Source organism: Oryctolagus cuniculus, chromosome 1 (genome assembly GCF_964237555.1).
Source record: "Oryctolagus cuniculus chromosome 1, mOryCun1.1, whole genome shotgun sequence".
NCBI classification, from domain to species: domain Eukaryota; kingdom Metazoa; phylum Chordata; class Mammalia; order Lagomorpha; family Leporidae; genus Oryctolagus; species Oryctolagus cuniculus.
In genome coordinates, this window is record NC_091432.1 from 107,114,682 (window position 1) to 107,137,709 (window position 23,028).

Consider the following 23,028-nt stretch of genomic DNA (forward strand, 5'->3'; position numbering starts at 1 on the left):
GCTAACATCAGCCACTGTCAAGTGCGGCCACTGCCCCCTGCAGCCTGCAAGGCAAGCACAGCGACCGGCGACCCCGCCCCGGAAGCCTCAGCACCTGTTAAACAGTAAGTGAGAACTCTTTCGTGCAGGCAGCCAAGCCCGGGCTCCATGCTCCAGTCTTCTTTCTTTCTTTTGCGAAAGGAAAGAGAACTTGAAATGAAGGAGGGAGAATGAGTCGTTAAGACACGAAATCCCAAAGGAAGAGACAGGTGGAGCAGCCAACACAGGAAAGTTGGTGGGGGGTGGTGAGTGAAGAGGTGGGTGAGGGCAGGAGACAAATCCACAGGAGAGCGCTGTCCTGCTGGCCCGCCAGCGCGTCTCGCACACCTGCACAGAGCGTGGAGTCCACGTGGAGGAGCCCGACCCGGCCAAGGCACCCGGCTCACCTGTCCACTGAGAGGGGAGGAGAGAACAAGGACAGGACGGGTGAGTGGAGAAGAGAAGAGAGAACGCGGTCCCCAGACACCCCGCCGGCAGCACATCCCAGCACCCACCGCCAGGGCTCGGCGCCCAGCACAGGGTCCTAAGGAGGAAGCTGGGCCCAGAGGCCCTCCTCTCGTCTCCCGCCGAGGCAGCCACAAGAAGTCCATAAAGAGAGTAAAGGATCACTTTGTAACATTAATTTTTTTTATTAAGAAGACAGATATTTTATAGTACTTCTTTTTTTTTCTTTTTTTTTGTAAAAATGGTATACATGAACCAATACAAAATGCGAATGAGAACATATGGATATGGAGTTTCTTACACTGTAACATTGTCCATGTACACCTTAAAAACAGAACTGGCCTAAAGGGAAAAATAAGACGCCGGTGTGACTAAAGAACAAGCTTATTTGGCATCAATTATACATCCTTCATTATTTTATATTCCTTTAAAAAACACAAAAAGAAAAACAAGTTTGTTCTTTCTTCACTCTAAAAAAAGTGATCAACCTGTACAAAGTAATACTCAACAATACATTTCAAACAGTGCACTGTATACTTAAGAAAAATACATAAACCAATATACAACTAAAACCCATAATTTCCTGTTTTTGCTTTGTTTTATTATTTTTTTCCAATGTGTGGGGCCTACACTTTGCAATCTACCTGAGACGGAAAACACCAATCGAAACACATGAACCTGAGACATGTCAACATTATAAGCCATAAAGTTACATCAGGAACACGGCACTACTGTACACTTTTCAAAACAGAAGGACGGGCGGTCCCAAAAAATGAGATGCCAAATTCTGTGAGCAATGGTAGGTTTTTTTTTTTTTTCTGTTTGTTTCATTTTTTTCTAAAAAGAACCAAAAAAAAAATTCTTTCAACAACATGCTAAATGCTTCTCACCCTGTGACATGGTTATACTATGGTCAGGATGGGTGCTAAGGGCTCGGAGCAGAGCTGCACATTATAAAATCCATTGAAAAAGGGATGTTCGCTGTGGCTTTTTTTTTGTCTTGGTTAAGTGCCTAGGGATAGGAGAGGGGTAAACAAAATGCTGCTCGAAAAAATGGATTTTTCTTTTACATACCAGTCCGTTCCCAAAAGGCCCCCATATTGCAATGGTTCTATCAAAGATGAAAATAAAGACGAGAAAAATAAACACGCTTTCAAATAACAAAGAGTTGACACTTTTTTTTCCCCTTGAATAAATCAGCGGAAGGTTTCCACATAATGTAACAATAGTAAAAATGCACCTTGCAAAATCCAAAATTACTCACTGAAAATGTTATATAATATATATTTATATATATATATAGAGATCTATCTTTTTCGATGCCATCTTTCCATAGGGACTGTTCTCTGGAATTTGGAGCCTTACCAACACATATGGTAAGAGTTTAGTTTGCGTCCTTCAGAACGACTTCTAGATTTCCTAGACATTTCAGTGAAAAACAAAAACCCCCACCTTTCTTTAAAAGAACCTTAAGCGGCAACTCGACTCCTCTCCCTTCCCCCAAGGCTCCCCACCCAAGTCGTGTCCAGGGTAACTTATTTTAGTAGCTATGCGCTATGGCTGCCATCATGCGAGGATCAGAAATGTTTTGGCAGATGGTTCTTAAGGCTGAGGAAAGAGGCCAAGGCTAGTGTATGAAAGGTAAAAAGATAAAAACACTCACATTGGAGTTTTGATTAAGTAACTGAAAATCCCTACCTGCTGCTTGTCCACCTCTGCGCTGACCTTTCGAGAACCGAGGTGGACAGCAGACCAGTGTGGGAACAATACCGGCCCTTCTTTTTTGTGCCTCCTGCCTTTGTCAAGCCAAATCTGAAGGAATGAAAGTTTCACACGGTTTCAAGTTGGAAATCCCAGCATGACAAATATCTGTAATATACAGTACATGCAGGCCACATCCTACTGCCTCCCTAACTAAGCACAAAAGAAAAAAATAAAACCAAAAACCCGGCCCATTCAGTCACTCGCACAACACACGGACTTGCTTTTTCCTACAAATTAGTGAGAAGTCAGGCCGATTGGGAAAGGTGGATGGGATCATTTGGAACAGAAATAACCAGAGCAGAACGGTCTTCCCCCCCTCCCTACTTCCCCTCCTGCGGCAACTCAAATTTGTCCACTTACATAAAAGGAACAGACCTCACCTGTCAGGTCTGTTTAGGGCATTGAAAATGAAGGCGTCCTTTCTGCCCTAAACCTTTCTGGACAGCGTGGGGTTTCTATACTGAGCCGTCTACAGATACGGAATTAAAGACAGATTCAATCTCATTGTGACACACCTCACTTGCAGGTAACCCTGTACAGTAATGCAGTTCCACGGCAAACAGAACATTTTCTGAAATCACAGTCTAATTTTCTAGTCTTCACTGCTCTACGTATTTGCAACATGGGCAGCAGCAAAGAGTTTTCATTGTTCACCCAAATCTTTACGACAACAGAGAAGAATGCATTATGGATACACTAAATTCTGAACTATGAAATCTAAACTGTGCTGGTTCTCCTTTTTATGAAACTGAAGTTTGAACAGAAAGCAGTTACTGCAAAAATAAAACGAAGTTAAAACAATTAAAAAAAAAAAAACCAAAGGGGGTGGGGTTGAGGGAGGAAAAGATTCTAAGGAATCCCAGCAGGTAAGTTCCAAAAGGGGAGATTTTGGAAAAAAAAAAAAATTTCAAAAATATTTTGGGAAAAATAAATGCGCACAAAGGCAAACTAAAAGGAACACAACCAACGAAAAAACAAGGCACAGAATTTTCTGCAATCTACTGAAACTCAACCCAAGTGTCCAAGTTTGACTTGGTAGGAAGTAATACAAATTAAAAAAAAAAACAAAAAAAACCAAAAAGAGGTGTCAAACAGCAGAGCGTACTTTCAAAGAACATTTTGTTGATACACAGCAAATCCCAAGCCTTCCCAGTCTCACACCTTTCCACCCATTCATAAAAAAACACACGAATTTCTCTGGCAAGTTCCAATAGCACTGTCTCTTTATCATCTAAATAGGGCCAGTTGGACACCTCATTGAAACAAAAGGCTGCTCTAGATGAAGTACTCTTTCTTTTCTTCCGAGTTGTTCTGTCCTCCTTCTGCATTGATTATAGCCGTGTCTGCGTCTGCTGCGTCATCGGCTCCTTTGGCTTCATGAGTGAAGTATGTACCTGAAAGATGAAGGGGTAAAGCACCGTGACTGTCTGATGGCCTCTGTGTAAAGTGGCACAGAGATGGCAACTTGCTTTATGGCCATCATCAGCCGAAGTGGTGTGCAGGCAGCAGAGGGGAAAAAACAATTGGAAGAAGAGCGCGCGAGGTGGGTGAGACAAATGGGCATCCGGGGGTTCCAAAGGCACCACTCCAACTGAACCGCTGCGATATAATTCAGCAAATGAGACATTAGAGCAGTGATGATGGCCAGAGGATGTCAGCAGAAGACGGGAGTGGGAGCTAAAAATGCAGAAAGCAGGAGAGCTGCTGACTAACGTGTCAACGGCAAACACCAAAGACCAATGACCGGGATGAGCACGGACGTGGTTAAAGACCAAAGCAAGGAAGAGCAATTAGCCAACGAATGAATTAGGGCCCTGGCGATGCTGCTGCTGCTGCTCTTGTCATCTCAAGGCGTTTGTTTGAACCATAGTCTCCTGGCTCCATGAATCATTACTGTCTTTCCATAGGAGAGAAGGAACGGGAACTCGCACAGGTAGGTTTGATTTTCCTACGCCTTCCACCTCACAGTGGCTTCCAGATGGAGAAATCATTTGAACGTCATAAGAGCCGGCAGCGGGGCCTGGGATGGGTCTTGATGGACAAGTGATTCCCTCTCATCAGGTAACTCTAGCGGGCCCCGGATTCATGGAGCTGCTAATTGGCACGGCCACTTTCTAACGACAGTAGACAGCACGTTACAAAGTTGGAGACGCTCTCATCACCAAAGCCCAACAGTACACATGGAGAAAGACAAGGACTGCACCTCGGTATGGCACACAGGCGGAAGTCAGTCTGTCATGCTCGTACAGCCCTCCGCCCATCAGGCCCTGTATTCCTGAAGATTGTTCTATCAAAAACGGCTACGACACTCGCTGCGTTTTCAGCTTTGCAAAGTGACAAAGCTGAGAAAGCAGGGGCTGAGTGCTTCCCGCCGGTACCCTTTGCATTTTTCTTCTGCAGAGTGGGGCCCAGGGCCCCCTGCCCAGGTCCACGGCGCTTGCCCAGGCCCTGCCCTGTTCTCTGGCCTCTCCGCCTTGCCAGCTGCGGCCACCTGAACGCTGAGGGGGCGGGGAGTTCATGGCCAGACGATTGTCCCCGGAGCCTGGGCAGAGGGCGGAGGACAGACAGCTCTGAGAGTCCCAGACTGTTTGATGCTCGAGACGGACACTCGGTTTTCCTAAAGGTGTGGCCAAGCCTCTCGGACCTCCACTGCTGTGCTCAAGGGACCGTCCCCAGACCCAAATGACAATCAAGCAGAAGGCAAGCACCTAGAAACCCCCACAGCTCACTGCACAGTGCTTGAGAAAAAACAACGGAGAAAGACAAGGGCCGACAAAGAAAAGGCAGAATAAATTACCAAGAGGGGAGAAGAGGCTCAGAGCAGCACGGGGCGGGGGTGGGGGGCGGGGGGAGCACTGGAGAAGATGATTGCCCATCCAGACTGCACAGCTGATAAGTGTGATGATTAATGGCAATTTAAATCAATTGCGCTGATAGTTTAAAAAATACATATTTATGTGGCTTTTAAGGCAAAGGCTTTTCTTTACCCTGGGCACAGGGTATCCTGTTGCTGTGACTGGCTTACCCACTGTTTCTGGGCCAGGGATCAGGGCTGGTCCACTCGCCTCCCTGCGAACAGCAGGTGCGGGCATGCTGTTTCCACATGTATGGTTTGGGGGTTCCTCTGACACCTTGCACAGCAGCCCTGACTTTTATCGGTTTTACTTTCTCCCCCCAGTTATGGATCGGAGAATCCCAACTCTACAAAGGTTCATATTTAAAGAAAATCCAAATCAAGGAGTGCTACTCATCAACTCCCAGTGACCCAATCAACTGCTTCTAGGATTTCTGCTCTTCTCTCTCAGGAACCAGGCTCTGCGGCCACACAGACCAGACTGCCTATCAGGGGCCACCTTGGAGAGTCCCCAGACGCAGGGGCTGTGGCGACATGTCGCTCCTGCCTGCCAAAGCTCCTTGCTTACCTTTATGTCTGGCAAAATAGCGCCCCAGAATGATGAGCAAGCACAGCATGGCAAACACCACCACGGCCACGACGCCGCCGATCACCGCGTGATCCACCGCCCGTATCGAGCCTTCTTCACCTGCTCGAGAATCTGTTGAAATCAGAAGAGGAACAGGGATGTAGAGCTTGTTCCGACACACCAGGAGCCCTGGCGACACTGCCTCCGGGGTCAGGAGGTCACCTTTTTAGTGGAGGACTTGGGAGATGGATCAAGCTGCACGGAGGGAACACACTGCCCTGTCCAGTGCTGAATTGATCCGTTTCTCCCCACAAGGCGATTGCGCTATAAGCAGCCTAGGAGCACTAACGCACGTGGAACAGCTTAGGGAGGCAGGCAGGGCGGAAATAGCATCTAACCAGTCCCGAGCTAGTCTCAGCGTCCACTCTATCCGCACCTATTTGCAAGCCCTAATGAAGGAGGCTGACCTCACCACTTAAGGGCACTGGGAATGGCACCTGTAGGCAAAGACAGGAACTGCAGAGGGGAGGGGAGAGCACCTGCCTACGGACGCCCCAGTGACTTCTTTCCTGATAGGGACACGCAGGAGGAAAAGCAAGGAGCTCACACAGCCACGGCTGCCTTGAGATACAACAAGGGTTGTTAAGACTAAAGACAAGTGACGTGCTTACTACATCTAGGATGTATGAGGGTGTAAGCCTCGATTTAAAACCCAAAAACCTATTTCAAAACAGACAGCAAGGAATAATTGTCCATTGCCACAGATGGCTTTTGTTTTATTTATTTAACACCTCGCAGAGCAATTAATTTCCTCTTATAAGCATCAGTCCCTCAGGATGTCTTCTTCCGGCTGAGGAGCGACCTGTTTGGCTGTGGAACAACTCCAGAGTGAACCCAGGATGAGCTATGGCAATGCAGAATGGATGTATGGCAGTGTAAACAATTTTAATTTAGGAACGTGGCTACATCACCCCTTGCTGAAATCCTAATGGCACCCGAGATTTATAATGTAGTAAAAAACAATTATTCTCCCGTTGATTAATACATTAACATTTTGGAGTGGAAGCTAAACCATTGTCTTTTTTTTTTTTATTGAGTCAAGTAAGACACCTCCATTAAAATGATTTACTGGCTGTACCTTACGATTTAAGCACAGCAGCAACAGAAACGGTAAAAATCTTTTAACTTTACATGATTTGTGAAGTCATATGTGAAGGATTTACCATTTAAATCTTTCAGTACAAGAAGCACATGGCCCATAAATCTGTCCCCCTTGCAGCCGCTGGACGCCTAAGAGAAATGCATTTCACCAGGAAGACTGAGAGTGCAAATTCAAGTCAATTTTTAAGAAAGATTTATCTCTGTCTCTCTCCAAAGAACAGAGCAAATCTCTGAAGCCTCCACCTCTAATAATATTTGAAGTTTATCGATCAAGTGTACAGATCCGTGACAGCTAAAGGTAATGGTGCTCTTTTGAGCCGAAACCTGATACAAGGCTTGCAGCAGGAGGGCATGGTTTTACACTTTCTATCGATATTTCCAATTCTGCTCGGAGATTAAGGACTGGAGGATGTGGGGAAATAACTCGTGACTGAGGGTTCCATGAAAAGTGTTTTAATTAAAAGAGTTCAATTTTTTTGTTGTTTAAAAATGGAGTATTTAAAAGTGTTTCATTAACATCACCTCTGGAAGGACTACAGAAAAACCCCAAACCCACACCCAAAACAGAAACGCCAACTCCGAGGCGGCAGCAGGTCACCAGGACACCAGGATGATGGGAGTTTAATTGGAGAATGGAGATGGGTTGGAGGCAGAGTGCAGCGCAGCCAATTAGCCCGCTCCGTGATGTGCAAGCCCCTTTAGCAACACGTCTAATAAGCTTGACTTGAAACGTGCTGGAGAGGGCTCTCCTTCCTCAGCCCGGAGCGCTGCCGACCGCAGGTGCCACAGCCTCGGTCGTCTTCGGAGCCAATCCAACAAGGCAGAAGCCGGCCCTGGGAGGCAGCAGAGCTCGGCGAAGGGGAGCACGTCCCCCGGGGGTGCTGCTGGACACAGGGTGTCCACGGGAGGAGAGGACACCTCCCACCCCAGAAGCTCCCCCCTACCCCACCCCAGCCGCACAAATCCAGAGCTGCTCACGGTGGGGGTCCAAAATAACAGGAAAGTCAGTGAGCTGTGTTTTCCTTAGGGAGCTGTCAAAATAGGGGATCTTGTGGGAATGAGAATTAATCTCCAATCGCCACGAGCTTAGACCCTCTGAGATTTATGTGTCTTTCAACAAACTCCATATGTCTTAGAAGTGGGCGAGGAGAGCAGAATGGGGCGAGCAGCAAGGAGGGAGGACTGCCAGGTGCGAGAGGCAAGAGGTGAGGACAGACACCCCACCCCCCCCGAGAAGACTGCGGACAGACAGAAGCTCTGAGATGCTGCCCCAGGCCCAGCTCTTATCCGTTCGGGGAAAGGCAGTCTCTTGCCCACTGTTCAAAGACTGTTTCCTCCGTGCTAGGCACAGGAACATTCTAGAAGCCCAAGAAGAAAAAGTCAGAGGGAGAGCCAGGGAGGGAGCGAGCGAGCACACTCTATGATAAAGTAAAACAAAAACCAACTTCCCCCAAACAAGAGAATCTCAAGGGTGTGCACCTGTGGGGTTGATTGTTTGAGCCTAAATTATTCATTTGATTTTTGTTCCCCATGACTTTAGAGCAAAACGCGCTCCGTGTTGCTTGTCCCCCTCTGCACTATGCCAGGTTAAACACCTGGGGCCTGGGTATCGTGCCCACCCTCAAGGACGTACGTATCTCCCAGGCGCTTATTTATAAGGGTAATCTCCCCAGCTATCTCCTGATACTCACTCTGATCAGAAAGTTTACTACCACCACTTAATCAGCCAGACATCTTTCCTGCCTTCAATTACCGCAGACGGACACAGAAGGTAACTGAGGTTTAATTTACAGGGAGCGCTGCATGTTATGAACTCCTCACCGCCTCGGCCCGCCTCACTCCCACCTCCTGGGCTGTGGCTGCTCCCCAGCGCCTCTGTCACGGCTGGGGCCGCCCCCGGGGAAGAGCAGAGCTGTTTCCAGACTCCTCTGGCTCCACAAGGGCAGGTGGGAGGTGGTTCCCACCTACGGGCCGGCATCCGGCTCTTCATATAAAGCGGCAGCACAAAGTGCTACAGGCAGTGGTACTGGGCTAAGCGAATCGGCCTGCAATGGAGCCTGAAGGAGCCGTGAACCACCAGAAGGTCCATTAGGCCCTTGACCTTTCCTGCTCCACTCACAAGGCCAGAACTCTGCCCAGTTCCTTGAGAAATTGCTTCCAAGTGGAAAGGCCCTGGCTTTCCCCGTCAGCCTAAGGCCTAGCTCCTCTCGGGGCCCAGGCAGCACAGCCTCTCCAGGTTCCTGGCTTCCTGTCTGATTCAGGCCGAGGCAGACTCTCCAGCTGCCCCAGCTTCTCAACTGAAAAACTGGTGAACACGCCCGGACCCTGGGCACATAAATGGGCATCTCCTTGCTTTAGGAAGTCACATCTTCTTGTCCCCTGAGAAGGCCCAACTGTTCCTCTCACTTGGTAACAGGCCCGAGTTTCTATCCTAGGACACAGCTCTGGTCCCAGCGTCCTGAGAAGCCAAGCCTCGTTCCTGTCTGATCCACGCTCACAGCACGACGGCTGCTCCAGCGTTGAAGAACCCAACGCGCTGGGTGCTGTGTTCGGAGGTGATTTGTCCCCGGAGGGCTCACGTGTTGGGAGCCTGGCCTCGGGTGGCAGTGGTGAAGCGGCCAGGGCTTGTAAGCCATGGGGCTCATGAGGGGGTCTCAGTCCCTGGGGTGTGCCCTGGGAAGGCCTTAGGGAGATTCTCCCAACTCCACGTCTCCCCGAGAATGCTGTTGTTAGAGACCAAGGCTGGCCAGGCCCCACTGTTCCTGGTTTCCTGTCTGGCCATGTGATCCTTTGTTCCCACCACTGAGGTGCCATCTGCTACGAAGCCCTCACTAGAGCCACATAAACATCTTGTCTTTCCAAAGTCCCCAGACTTGGGCATTGGGTTACAAGCAGGGAAAACTGGTGAGTGTTTGGGTAGCACGGTCCCCTCTGGAGTTCTGAATCTCAATCAAATCCTGTGCCGCGGGAGCGCGAGTGGACCGGGCCCAGGCCTCCAGTGACTGACTCGTAGACACTCGCCGTGAATGCCAGCAGGGGCTCTGTGCAGCTCACGGCTGTGGGGCAACCCTTCCTGCCCATCTTAGCCCATTCCACAGCCGCTCCTCTCACTCTGAATGTGATCAACAAATCATGAATCTTTCAGTATTTGTGAGTTAGTTTTTTGTTGTTGTTGTTGTTGTTTGGCACCAAGTTGAAACAACGCGGCTCCAGGTGGGAGCGTGAGGCCAGCTGCAGAATGGAACGGCAGCTACCACTGCTCGGGTCACACCTTCAGCCACTCTGCTCTCCCCTTAGCATCTCAGAAATCACAGGACGAAAATCTCTCTCCGAGAAGCTCCCAGGAGTAATGCCCCAAATAGGCCAGCTTGCTTTCCTCTGGGCCAGTTGACCGGGCCTGATCCATACCTCCCAGGCAGTATAAAGGGGACATTCTAAAGGCACTGCATCCCGAGGGCCTGCCGAGACAGGGGACTGCTGGTGCAATGCTGGCTCCCTCCCGAGCCTCCGGGGGATTCCTCGTCCCCTACAAGCTCTCCCTCCTCAGACTTGCCAGAGTGGCCTCACTGAAGCCCCCTGGCAGCCATGCTGCCTGTGTTCAATATCCTGGTTTCCATGGCGACTCTTCCAGGCGTGGGCTGGGAAACAGAGACTGCCATGGGCGCACCACCACCACGCACCTCTGATAAGCCTGGCAGGTTCTGCTGACAAGGGCGGGATCTGAGAATAACCAGGCAGTGGCCAGTATATCCTAGGCAAGCTCCTGGCAGGGACTCTGGCAGAGGGGCTCGCCGAGCAGTACCATCACTGCCAGTGCAGCTGCCCACCCGGAAGCCCAGGGCTGCAGGGTTTCCAGTCCAACGTCAGCCTCCTTGCCAAAAGGCCACCGGAGGTCTCCTCCCGGCCAGGTATAATGCAGTGCGCAGTATGGGGCACGCGGCCGCGCACGCTGGCTTACCCTCCTGTCTCAGACAGCCCTGGCTCCAGTTCTCAGGCACGTTTCACACACTTGGAGAGCCACTCACGCCCCTTATTGCACATATTCTTTTCATGGGTTCAACCACCCTAGGCTTCACTTACAAGTTAATATTTAGATCGTGGGGAGGTTCTAAAGCTCTCAGCCCCCCTACTTCTACTTTGTTGGACAGCTGGACATGTCCCTGTCCACATGGAGCAGTGGGAGAAAAACGAACTTGTGACTCTGCGACAGTGCTGACACTTGGTTCAGCTTGGGTCTCCTTCCTGGGCTGGGGCCTTGCGGGACAAGTCAGTTTAATGAAAAACTCTTAGAACTGGTGTAGACATTGGAAATGCTGCCTCTAGCTTCCCGGGGTGTAGGAGTTAGTCTACCTCTGGGAAAGGTTAAGGACTGTGATATCATTTGCTACTTCCTGCTTGATAGAAAAAAAAAAAAAAACACTCGGCAGTGGGATTGTTCGAATCTGAAGCAAAACCAAAATCTGACCTCAAAAACAGCAACCAAACGAAAACACACAGGCAAGAAAATATGGACCCATCTGACAAATGTAGCTACTCATTCTCATCACCTATTGTAGCTCACATCTCTGGCAACCAAAATAAGTGTGCATTTTAAAAAGCACAACTTTATTACTGAAGGGGAACAACCTGAATGGCATGCGCTGACAAAATGCCATATTATTTGCTAATCCTAATATGTTATTCTTCTTTAAGATTTGCTTTTCTCAGCACCAATTCAATTATAGATGCTACAAATCCTTCTGACATTTAATTCCCTCTTGTCAGAGAGTAGTAAATGTATACAGTACATGCACAGCTTTCCCATTAAGATGTTAATATATATTGGAGCACACCAGCCTTTATGCAGCATAACCTTTCCTTTCTGTCTTCTTAGAAAGTGGAAGGGAAGGAATAATTGTAAGGCAAGAAAATCACGAAGATTCCCATATAGCATCGCAGGCGTCTCGGACGACTGTCGGCTGCGTTCAATTCTAGCAGCGTAAGGGCAGCTATACTAAGATTTCAAAGGAGCTATGTTAAGCTACTGAAAGGAGAACTGCAGTGAGCATCCTCATCCTGCCCCCAGAGCGCAATACGTGTTCATTTAAATCAGAAGTCCCGCACAGGGTGCTGCCCTGTGACCGGGACGCAGGCTCTCGGCCTGTGTTCTCGTCCAGAATCAGGCTCAGACAGGTGATGGAGTTGACAGCTTGTCTCCCACGCAGTCCTATGGAAGGCCAACAGGCCTGGGGTGGAAGCTGGGATCTGTTCCTTTCCTTCTGTGACTTTGGGCAGGTCAGGCAGGCACTCTGAGCACCATGCAGAATGATACACTTTACAGGGTCACTTTGAGAGGCCGATGTGTGGCTGGATATCAGAGGGCCCATCTGGCTCCAGGCTCGGCATATTACAGGGACTCAGTGTTTGCCAGATTTAAATCTGCAAAATGCTAAAGGCTACAGAAGGCTTTTCCAGTTCTCATCACTGACCTAAGACAGAGAACTGTCAGCTCTCTAGGGGTAAGGGTTGTTATACTGTACACTCGGCATTGTCTACACCTGGTAAGGTGCCCAGTAAATACTGAATTGAAGTCACCATGGTCTTTCTTTTGTATCTGTACAGAATCGACACACAGTGCAACTGGTGGCCTAGCTATCCTCTGTGCTGGTCAAGGCTCTGGGCCTGGCAGCCAAAGGCCATCTAGTTCAAGTTATCATTCAGGTATACCATTTGAGTATCAGGACATTAAATACTTGTCAGCTATATATAAGAACAAGTATACATATATAAATCTTAATGCCGATCTTTCTCCCCTCTCAAGCTCCTTGATTTAATTAATTTAAGCAACATTAAATCGGTTAAAACAGAAATGACTTGATGCAACAGGATGCAAATTCTCCCCAGGCATTCAGCATCATCAGAGAGACCAAAGGGATGCCCCACGAGTCGGCTCGACTGGTCTCATCATGATGGGGACTTGGAAGTGTGACTGCCTTTTCCATTTTAAGCGACAGGAAGGCAGTGAGGATGGCACCAGAGTTTTCCTTAAAGGAACAGACACCTGATAAGGAAGACAGAGCTGTGTAGTGTTTCTAAACATACATTTCCCACTAGAATCTCTCTCTGAAGAAAGATGCGTCTGGGGACCTCAGGCATTTGGGGGTGTGAGGAGGATGGATTAATGAATATGGTGAAGTCACCCCAAAGCAGTGTCCAACCTGTAGAACTGGAATTCACACTTTGCACCATGGCCTGGCAACTTTGGAGGCAAAGTTCCTGTTTGGCGGTCTCCTTCCTCCCCGTGGTGGAAATAGCAGCATGCATGTTGGATTATGGGAAAGATCAACAATACGATGAAGTTCAAACTCACGTTGTGGGAAAGTCAAGGACGAGCTAGCGTGGACCCAGTATATTTTTTTTAAGTCTACTGTTGAACAACCTGCCACTTTCTTGTGGTATTTAGGAACATCTCCGGGGGAAATCCATACGACAGTTTCAGAGAGTCAGTGGGACAAGAGGAGAGAAGACATCAGAGCAGAAGTTAGGTGTTCTCTGTCCAGGAGAACAAGCTATAGTGCTGGGAGAAAAAGAAAGAACTTCCCAGGCCGGTCACCACATGGCTGTGTGCGTGGCGGCTACGGAGAGCTGACCTGTCCCTCCTTCCCGTGGACGCACGTGCTGCCTCAGAAGGGGTCAAGGAAAGGGATTCCCAAAGATGGCAGAGCAGAGGAAGCTGTGGCTTTCACAGGGCAGGGAGGGTCACCGTCAACCCCAGACGCAGGAAGATTCCTGCTCAGCTTCTGATCACCTCTTATGCCCACCCCCTAATCCCTTAGGCCCCAGCTACCTCCTACACTCTAACACCCCTTCCTTAATAATCTCACAGGACTGTCCTGAAACTCTGTCCATGGGCTCACTCTCGCCCATCAGGCCTTCCTGCCCTCGTGGCTGTCTGGAGTGAGCTTTCTTGAAGAGCTGCTCCCCGGCCCAGTCCTCACTTCCACTTCACCCATTTTTCTTTTTTCCCCAGCATTTGCCATTGACATTGACTTGCGTTTCAGGTCTCCCCTACTCGGATACCACTGTAGGAGAGCGGGGCCTGGCACATGACACACCCACGGCAGCTCCTGCTCCCGTCTGGTCTTGTTCACTGCTGCATTCCTGGGGCCCAGGCCAGAGCCCAGCATGAGAAGCTCAAGTAACTTCTTGAATGAACAAAGATCAAATGAGAATATGAGTGCAAGAGCTCTCTAAACTGTCAAGTACGATGGAGACACGAGCTAAAGCATACTAAAGCATACCACATTTTAGATTCCTTATGTGTATTTTTATAGCTTGTCTGTTTTTTGGCATCTTCTTTATTATTATTGTTGTTACATTGAATTGTTACTATTACTATTAGCCTATTATTATTATTATTATTAGCCTATCAAAGAAATAAAATAGCCTGCTTGCCCAATCTGGGTCAGTAAGGAAAGCATCCCCCTAAATAATATGGCTACTGGGGTCAACCTTGTGGTGGAGCGCAGGTTCGAGTCCTGGCTGCTCCACTTCTGATCCTGCTCCCTGCTAAGCGCCTGGGAAAGGCAGCGGAAGATGGCCCGGGTGCTTGGGCCCCTGCATCCATATACAAGACCCAGAAAAAGTTCCTGACTCCTGGTTTTGGCCTGGCGCAGCCCCAGCCAATGTGGCCATTTGGGGAGTGAACCAGCAGAGGAAAGACCTCCCTCTCTGTCTCTCCCTCTTTCTCTCTGTAATTATTTCAAAATAAATAAACCTTTAAGAAATGATAATGTGGCTATTGACAGTTTCTCACCTTTTAAGCAAGCTTAGCCAGGACTGTAGGACAATTCCTGGTCATCAGATGGCCACTGTTCTACCCAAGTCTGACAATTGGATCCAAATGCCTTCACAGGCCCCCATGACCCCAATGTTGATTCCACTTAGGGCCCAAGATTCCTTTTAAATCCAGTTGGGAGACTTTAGTTGGTCCACCCAGATTCCTTCAATACACTAGACTACGCCAGGGTCATCACAGCCATTCAGAATTTGACCTCTGGGTCCAGTGCTGTGGCATAGCGGGTTAGTCTGCTGTGATGACATCCCATACGGGTGCCAGTTCGAGTCCCGGCTGCTCCACTTCTCATTTAGCTCCCTGCTAATGTGCCTGGGAAAGGCAGTGGAAGATGGCCCAAGTGCCTGGGCCCCTGCACCCATGCAGGAGACCTGGATGAAGCTCCTGGCTTCATCTTGGCCCAGCCCTTGGTTGTTGCAGCCATTTTTGGAGTGAACCAATGGATAGAAGGTCTCTCTCTCTGTAACTCTTTCAAATAAATAAAAATAAATCTTAAAAAAAAAAAAAGAATTTGACCTTTACTCAGGCATTTTCGGTGGCCTGCAAGGGAGATGTTTCGGAGTTTCTCCAGATCACGCTCTCGTTTGTAGGGCCAGGGCTGAGAGCGTGCTTCGGGGACTCAGGACAGCGCCGGAATCTCTTGCCGGTGCCTTGGCTTCCGGGGCAGAAGATGGATGGCCTGCTCTGACTGGGCTGTGGGGCCGTTCCCTGGCACACTGTTGACCACCTCATTCCGCTGAAGAGTTCCCGAAGGCCCCTCCACTGCTGAAGGGAGGGAGGCAGTGGAAGACATTTTTTAAAAAGTTTTAAAATAAAATAGAAAGATAAATATGCTTAAAGCTATTCTATTCCACATGGGTGGCAATAACCACCAGCTGTCACCAGGAAACAGCAGATGTAATTGATAAAACAATTCAAAACTCTGGTGGCTCCATCATCAATAAAGTTAACACCCAAAAAAGTAAATGAAAGGGTTCAAAGTAGAACTGGATAAGCTCCCCAGGTCTGCCAATAATGAAATCACTCAACTACACACAAGCGTGATTTTTTTATGCAGATTAAAGAGGAGGATCAGCTGGGCGACTGACTGTGCAGGGTGAGCGTGGAGCACCATATGTTGCTTATGAAATTGTCATTAACTGAAGGAGCACTGGCGAATGGAGGCAGAGGGGGAACGGGCAAGGAAAAGACAGCCCATCAGGGTTCAGAAGGAAATCCGGTATGTAACATTGTATCCATGATACGGGCAGGATGCAATTTCTAGCCTGGTACAGCAGGGGATGGATGATAACATTATTCATTACCACAGTTTAGCATTAAATGTGCAACACCTACTCTAATTTATTGATGGACTGTTTAAGACGGGTGTTAACCTGTTTGTCTTGTATTATAATTGAATTCAGTCTCTAGGCTACAGAAATTTGAGAAGTTCATCCTTTCTCAATCAATATGCTCCCCTTCAGTGACCCATTTCAAGACAGCTTCATAAAAAATAATGTATTTTGTTTTAATAAATTTAAACACTATGACAGCTGCTCAATTTTTATTGGTTGTTTTTTTTTCCCTTCAGATGTCTCTTTGCTGCCGAGTGAAGCCAAGCTCACAATCAATAGTAATTGATTAATCAGCATCCCCTTTGAACAAAGGTGCTAATCAGTTTTTGATTAGTTCATCAAACCAGATGCAAAGGGAGCCCAGCCCCAGCCTGATAGTTCATCAGCGCTGTACATGACTTACGGCTCCGGAGCCGTGTGCCTGCCGTGTTCCTGGTGGGGGTGGGGGAGGGGACAATGGGATTATTAACTTAACTGCATTATTATGAACACAAACAGTTGTTGGTTTATTGCTCCTGACTTGGGTGATTGATAGAACTGCAGCAGGGACCCATCTGACATGGTGCAGTGCTGAGACCAGGAGTATTCCTAATAGATGATGCTGGTGGAAAGCCTGGATGGCTGATTTAGTCACGTTTTTCTAAAGAGGAGAAAAATGACTTGCATTTACAAGCGATCTTTGTCTGCCAAGAGGGATGAGGGCCAACCACCGAGAACACCTTTCTTAGGACCCTTAAGAAGACCCAATTGCCAGAGCCACCCTGTCATAGAGTCCTTTTATTTAGGGGTCAGTATTAGAACTGAAACTGTCTACAACCAGGAGCACAGGCTCAAATTGCTGACTTTCAGCATTACAGTTTAAGTAGGGAGAAGGACTTATCTCTTCTTTTTTCAAAATAAAACTAGGTGTCTTTGCAACTTCCCTAAATATGCCACAAAAAAGAAGCAAAAGTGAAACACTCCCTTGAAGGGATGGCAGTCTTTGCAATCCTCTGTTTATTTATCTAAGTTCACTGAGATTTGGAATTAGTTCATTCATTCATTCCTCCAGTAATTACTAATAGGGTGTTTACTACATGACAGGAATACAGTAGTGAACAAAACCAACAGGGCTTCTTGGAGCTTCAACTCTGTGGAATAACCCAACAGCCCCGCTCTGTGAGACAAAAGGAAAGCTAACCCCAAGGTGTGACGGAAGCACACAGTAGGCAATCAATTGGCTGCATGTGGAAACACTGGGCAGCATTATCTTATTTTCTCACCGGGGAAGACTTATAATTGAGAACTGTAGTGTCAAGGGGCCACTCCTTAAGGAAGCTGTAGTGGACTCTTCAGAAACTGTTCTTTCCACTGGCTGGACCAAGTGCTCACGGTCCTGTGCCTCAGTTTCTCCACTGCAAGGACAAGGGGCCTTGCTTACTTACTCATTTATGGAGGGATGGACGGACATGGTTAAGAAATGCAGCTGGCTGCCAGTGATGTGCCACAGCATCGTGGGTGCTCCTATAATTGCTTAGCTCTGACCACTTTAAATCTCCTTCCTCCCTCGTTTTTAGGATATGCTTTTTATTCTGGATTAGTAACACCTAAATCCTGGAATCAAGCATGAAACCTACTTTTGCAAGAGCTCAGTGTGCTGTGAAAAGGTCTGAGGTGGATAATTAGTTTACATCATGGTGTGTGACAAAACAATTGCCCCCTCCCCTGCAATCCTGGCCCTTCCCAGCTCCTATTTCCAGACAACCATGACATGGCTTTCTTATTCTAGTCCACACAAGTAGACAGCCAATGAGTTCTTCTTTTTCTTTCTTTCTTTTTTTTTTTTTTGAAGATCTTGTCATATAATCCAACATCCTTAAACTGCTTTGTAATGCAACAAAATTTGTCTTGGATCATTATATATCTGGACGTAAATATTATTTTAAGCCATTGAACACAGTGAATGGCTTTACTGTAATCCCAAAGCTAATGTGACCTCTACTGCATTAACAACACCGGCCCCGATCTGAAACATACATATCACTACACCTTGGATGAGAGGTGGGGAGGAAGAAAGTGTGATAAAAACTGGGATTTTTGTTTTTGTAGTCTCAAAATCCATACTTGCTAATTGATTGTTCAGCAAAACAAATGGCCATTTTGTAGAAGTGGACAGAGCACCCACAGGTTGGACACTGCAGTGCCTTACCTAATGACTAGCCCTTACCTGCGAGGTCCTCACTGTCCAGTTCTTCTGCGGAATTGGGCAACTGAGTAAGGCCTTACAAGTAAAAACAAATCGTTTTTCTTTTCATTCCTCGAGGGACATAAACAAAACACTTAAGAACTGAGGATGAATTTCTTAAAAAAAAGAAAAACATGAGCCAAATCTCTTGCTATCTCTCTCTTTTTTGGATAGCATGAATGTCTTAATCCATAAATACATCTCTTCAATCATATAATTTTGTTATTGATACACAATCGAGGCAGAAAGATTCCTCAGTCTCCACTGTTCAAAGCACATGAAACATGAAGGTGAATGCTTGCAATCACTCATTCATAACAGCATGCAAAAAGGAAAAACCAAAGCCTGGTTGTTAGCTGTGGATGCTCTGATATCTCTCTTAAATGCCAGTGTATTGAGATGCTACATACTGATGTATGTAAGTTTTAGCTCACATTTTGAAGTACACCAAAATCCTTTGCCAATACTGACAAACACAGTTCATTATCAATTTATGATGATCTTGGATCATGTATTTCAAAATGGTACAGCATCTGCTAACTGCAGATTGCAGGTTATGCCTTCATCAGAAAATCTGATTCGCAAAATGATTTTGTTTTACATAGTGAATTTCGTAAATCAATGGTATTCCTGAAAAATAAAACCCTCAAAGCTGAAAAAGCAGTTAGGTCAGGAGGTAATCAAGTGGGGGCTTGAAATGCCTGGCTCTCAGTCAACTCCAAGGTCGGTGAGCTGGTTCCCAGCTAGCTCCGATCTGAATTAAAAGAGGTGAGGAGGGAAGCAGTCAAACAATAGGAGGCTCAGCTAAGAGACCCTTCCATTTCCTCACGCTTTATTTGCAAGCTGATCCTTCAGCCAAGTCCATGAAGCAACACCAAGTGTTGGCCAATCAAGGAGACTCGTCCTTTTCTCCGGGCTGTTGGGCTCCAAATCCATCTGATGGCCCCTGGTGCTCTAATGCACACAACAGCTTGTTGGGGCTTCTCCGGTGGCATTTCTCACTTTTGAAGATGTGCAAGGGCCTACTGAATAGCAAGGTCTTTGAAGACAGAGGCAAGTCTTGCTTACTGAGTATATTCTCAGTGAATATTTACTGAACTGAGGGTTTGGAGACAATGCTCAGTGAACTATAAACCAGAGCTTAAGTACCATCAAAACAACCGCTCTGGAAGAAAAATAATGTCAAACTGATCATACTACTGAAAACAAAAAACAAAACAAAACAAAACACCACGTACAGATGGTCACTCAAGCTTGGGTTTTGTCAGCTGGTTTAGGAAGGAGCTGCATGAGGACTGATAGGTTGATTGTGTGAAAGAAGGCTGTCCCATCGTTAGCACTCAAGGGAGAATTCCCATCATGACCTTTGGGTGTCATTTCTCAAGGGAGGTGCTGATTGAAATGGGGAGGATTCTTGGGTCCACAGATGTCCCCAAACTATGGACCTGGACAACTAAAGGGAAAGCAGTGAGTAATGCGATAAATTATAGAGGCAACTGAGTAGGGACGCTATCCATTTGTTCCAAAACCTGATTGGCTGAAAGTGTTCCCATTTCTAATTGGCTTTATCCATTGTATAAAGACTGATGAATACAATTATTTGAATAACTGTTATAAATGGGCAACATAAAGTACTTCTCTGTAGTTAATTATGAATTTGCAGTTCTCAGAAGGCTAATCCCTCACTTCTACGTGGCCCAATGACTATCAAAGCATTCTACATATGTGCTTGGTGCCCACTGAACCATACTAAACAAGGATGTTTCAAGCAGGCAGCTTTAATGCCAAAGGCATGTTTCCCAGGGGGAGGGCATTAGAAAGCTAATTTTAAAAGATAAAGACAAATATGTTTATGAAGTATCCTTGATAAGCAAAGTTTCCAATAAAAAGCAACAGACAGTTGATATACACCTCATTAAAGCTGAAACTGTCATTGTTGATGGCATAAACTTTAAAATATACCAAATCATCTGGAATCTACTGCTCGGATTATGCTCCAAAGTGGGAAGCCATTTAGGCTAGTGGCGTTAAATTTGTTTTTGCAGTACTATTGTATTTTATGAATCTATAGTTCTCTGCCATAGTTGAATAACTTCTGAATCAATCTAATTAGAAAGGGTTTACTGAAGCACCGCATATCCAAGTGAGGACAAGCAAAAGTTGTTCCTTAAAATTGCCTGGGCTTAGGTATTTTTCTTTCATGTTAAAAATTATACACCTCTCATTTTCTTGAAGAAAAAGACAAAGATGCATTTTATGAAGCAGAGAATACGCCTCAAAAGAAAAGCTCACAGTTTACCAGTAAGTGGGAAATTACTTCGTAGTTCTTCTCTTTAAACTCTCATACCATCCACTAAAACCTTTTCTAGTCATGTCTAATTAAAATGTATTCAACAGATGTCTTTAAACTTTGTTAATCAAATGCAAGTTTACTTTCTGTCCAATGGCTTTCTTGGTGCAATTAATAAGGCACGGTAATTTCACACAGGCCTGAGAGTCGCCTCTTCTGCAGACGTGTGTGTATGGAGCTCTTTCGTGGTGCTGCACTGGGCTGAACACACCCTACACCTTCTCAGCGCTTCGGGAGCTGTAATTCCTCCCTTTCAACAGTCACCGCTAGCTTCTAACAAGTGGTATCATGTGACAATTTTAAACCAGGGTAAGGAAAACCTTAAAAAAAATGAGAAACAATAAGAAATTCCAGATATTTAAGTGAATACAAGGTCAAGTAAAATGTAAATGCTCATGGGTTCATCTCAACAGGGTATCATTTTTTTTTCAGACAATTTCAGAAAAAATATTGATCAAATAAAACCTCTGTGAAACAAAAACTTAACCCACTAGCCCTAGTACCATTCCCATTATGAAAAACAAAGTAGGCGATGGTCTCTCTCTTACCTAAGCAGCATACATCTGATCACTTGGCCATATTATGGAAACTGTTACTTCCATCACCAGCCATAACAGTGCAGACGCCCCCGGGAGTTTTAATCTAAAAGCTCAGTCATCCTGTTCTTCCTGCTTTGTCAGCTTTTGTGGAGAGTTTCTCCCTTCTTCCCATTAGCAGAAATTTGGTTCACGCCGTTTAACAGTAGCACATTGTTTCCATACTGCATATCAAGGCTGAAACACAATCTTCAGGTCCTGCAGCCATTCGTGAACCGCTTTAGCTTTGTTCTTGTGTAGAACACAACAATGTCTGCAGAGTCCCTTGACTGAATGACAGCCTTTGAATGCCACTGTTATGTACTCAGACAGAGAGATGTACATAGAGGTACATACACAGAGGGTGGACATAGCGGTTGTCATAATGCGCACTGCTGGCTAGGGTTTTCTTTGCAAACAGGCTAGAGAATTTCCCCACAAATTGAATAGAGAATCAGGTAAGAAAATTTCATGTGCTTTTAGAATTCCATCATGGTTTGCACTACTTATGAAATAGGGAGACAGAGAGATGGATGGGACAGTTACCAAAGGGCAACAGTGTAGGATGTGAGCACGTATCTAGCACTGGCCAAACATTTTGAAACCAAAACCGAAAATGAAGTATTCTTCTTCCGAGGGGTTCCCAGTTTGAGTGTTGCCACATTTACATGCTGAATTGAGAAGTATTTAAAAACTCATTTGGGATATGAAAATTCATGAGATCATCAGCCTCTACTGTATCAAGAGATAAGGAAAAGCAAGAGGGCAAGTAGACTTAATAAAATAGGAGAGGAGAGGGAGAGAGGAAAGGAGGGAGGAAGGGAGAGGGGGAACAGGAAGAGAAGGGGTGTGTGTGTGTGGGAGAGAGACAGAGAGAAAACCTCAAACCCAAGGAAGCCAGCTGATTGCAGTGCAGCAAAAGCACAAGCACTATTCCAGACCAGGGCATGCTGTCACCCGACCCCTCACGTGGCGGAGGAGGGTGGGGGAAGGGGAGAAGGGACACGCAGGGCAGAAGAAGAACAAGGCACAAGACACTTACAGAGACGCGCTCACAAACAAAAACCATCACACACACCCACACACCAATAATCATAGTTACGACTACACCATTCGTGCGTCAAGTCACTCATGCATTTCTGCCATCAACTTCAAACCATGTGGTATTAGGATTTGGCAGAATGTTTTTTTTTTTTTTTTTTTTTTTTGCATTGCTCAACATGCACACATAACACAGGATTCTTCCTGTCCAGGCCTTAAGGATGAGCTCCAAAAACATTAATCAAAGGACATCCCTTGTGCCAGCCTTATCTTAAAAAAAAAAAAAATATCCCATCCTTATGCTCACTTTTATCTTTACTACCCAATTAGATCCTTAAAAACACATTGTGGCTAATTGTTGTTTGGTTTTCTTTTTGGAGAAAATCCATTTGATTTTGAATCATGCCCATGCACTTCTAATCTTCCAATTCATGCTTATTCCAATCAGATATTGGTAAGAACAATGGTCAACATACATCAACAACTGGTATAAACTTCATACATACTCTAGCAACACAAGCTTGAATAAAATATTTTAATGAGTCTTCAAAGGGAAAGCTTTTGTACAAAATTATTCTTCTTTTCCTTTTGATGAAAAGAGAAATATGGGAAGAAATCTAGTATAAAAAGTCTTAAGACCAGCAAGAAGGTCACAGCTGGCTGACCTCTCCGTCTTGTCATTTAAGTTGCTAAGTTATTAAACCACTTCATATTTTTTCTAGGTTCAGATCACCACAGTGAACACCTCAAGATTGTTCTTAAATGAATCTTAGTCAACTGGTTGCTGTACTGAGGAAGTTGGGGGTTTCAGCCACAATTCACTAGAATAAAATTGGTTCT

At 46.3% G+C, this 23,028-nt stretch overlaps 1 protein-coding gene across 8 annotated transcripts in view; it reads right to left on the reverse strand.

Annotated features, from left to right (window-relative positions):
• Positions 1–644: 644 nt before the first annotated feature.
• Positions 645–23,028, reverse strand: part of CADM1 (cell adhesion molecule 1) — a 349,360-nt gene continuing 326,976 nt past the window's right edge. For 5 of the 8 annotated variants that reach the window (XM_070078614.1, XM_002708407.5, XM_002708410.5 and 2 more), the window contains 2 exons: positions 5,670–5,801; positions 645–3,641 (listed from right to left, as the gene is read on the reverse strand). In XM_070078614.1, the coding sequence (XP_069934715.1) occupies positions 3,523–3,641; positions 5,670–5,801 (251 nt within the window). In that variant the 3' untranslated portion in view covers positions 645–3,522. Of the gene's footprint in view, positions 3,642–5,669; positions 5,802–18,204; positions 18,259–23,028 lie in introns of all 8 variants that reach the window. The other 3 variants (XM_051819532.2, XM_002708408.5, XM_008261026.4) reach the window with 1 other exon arrangement.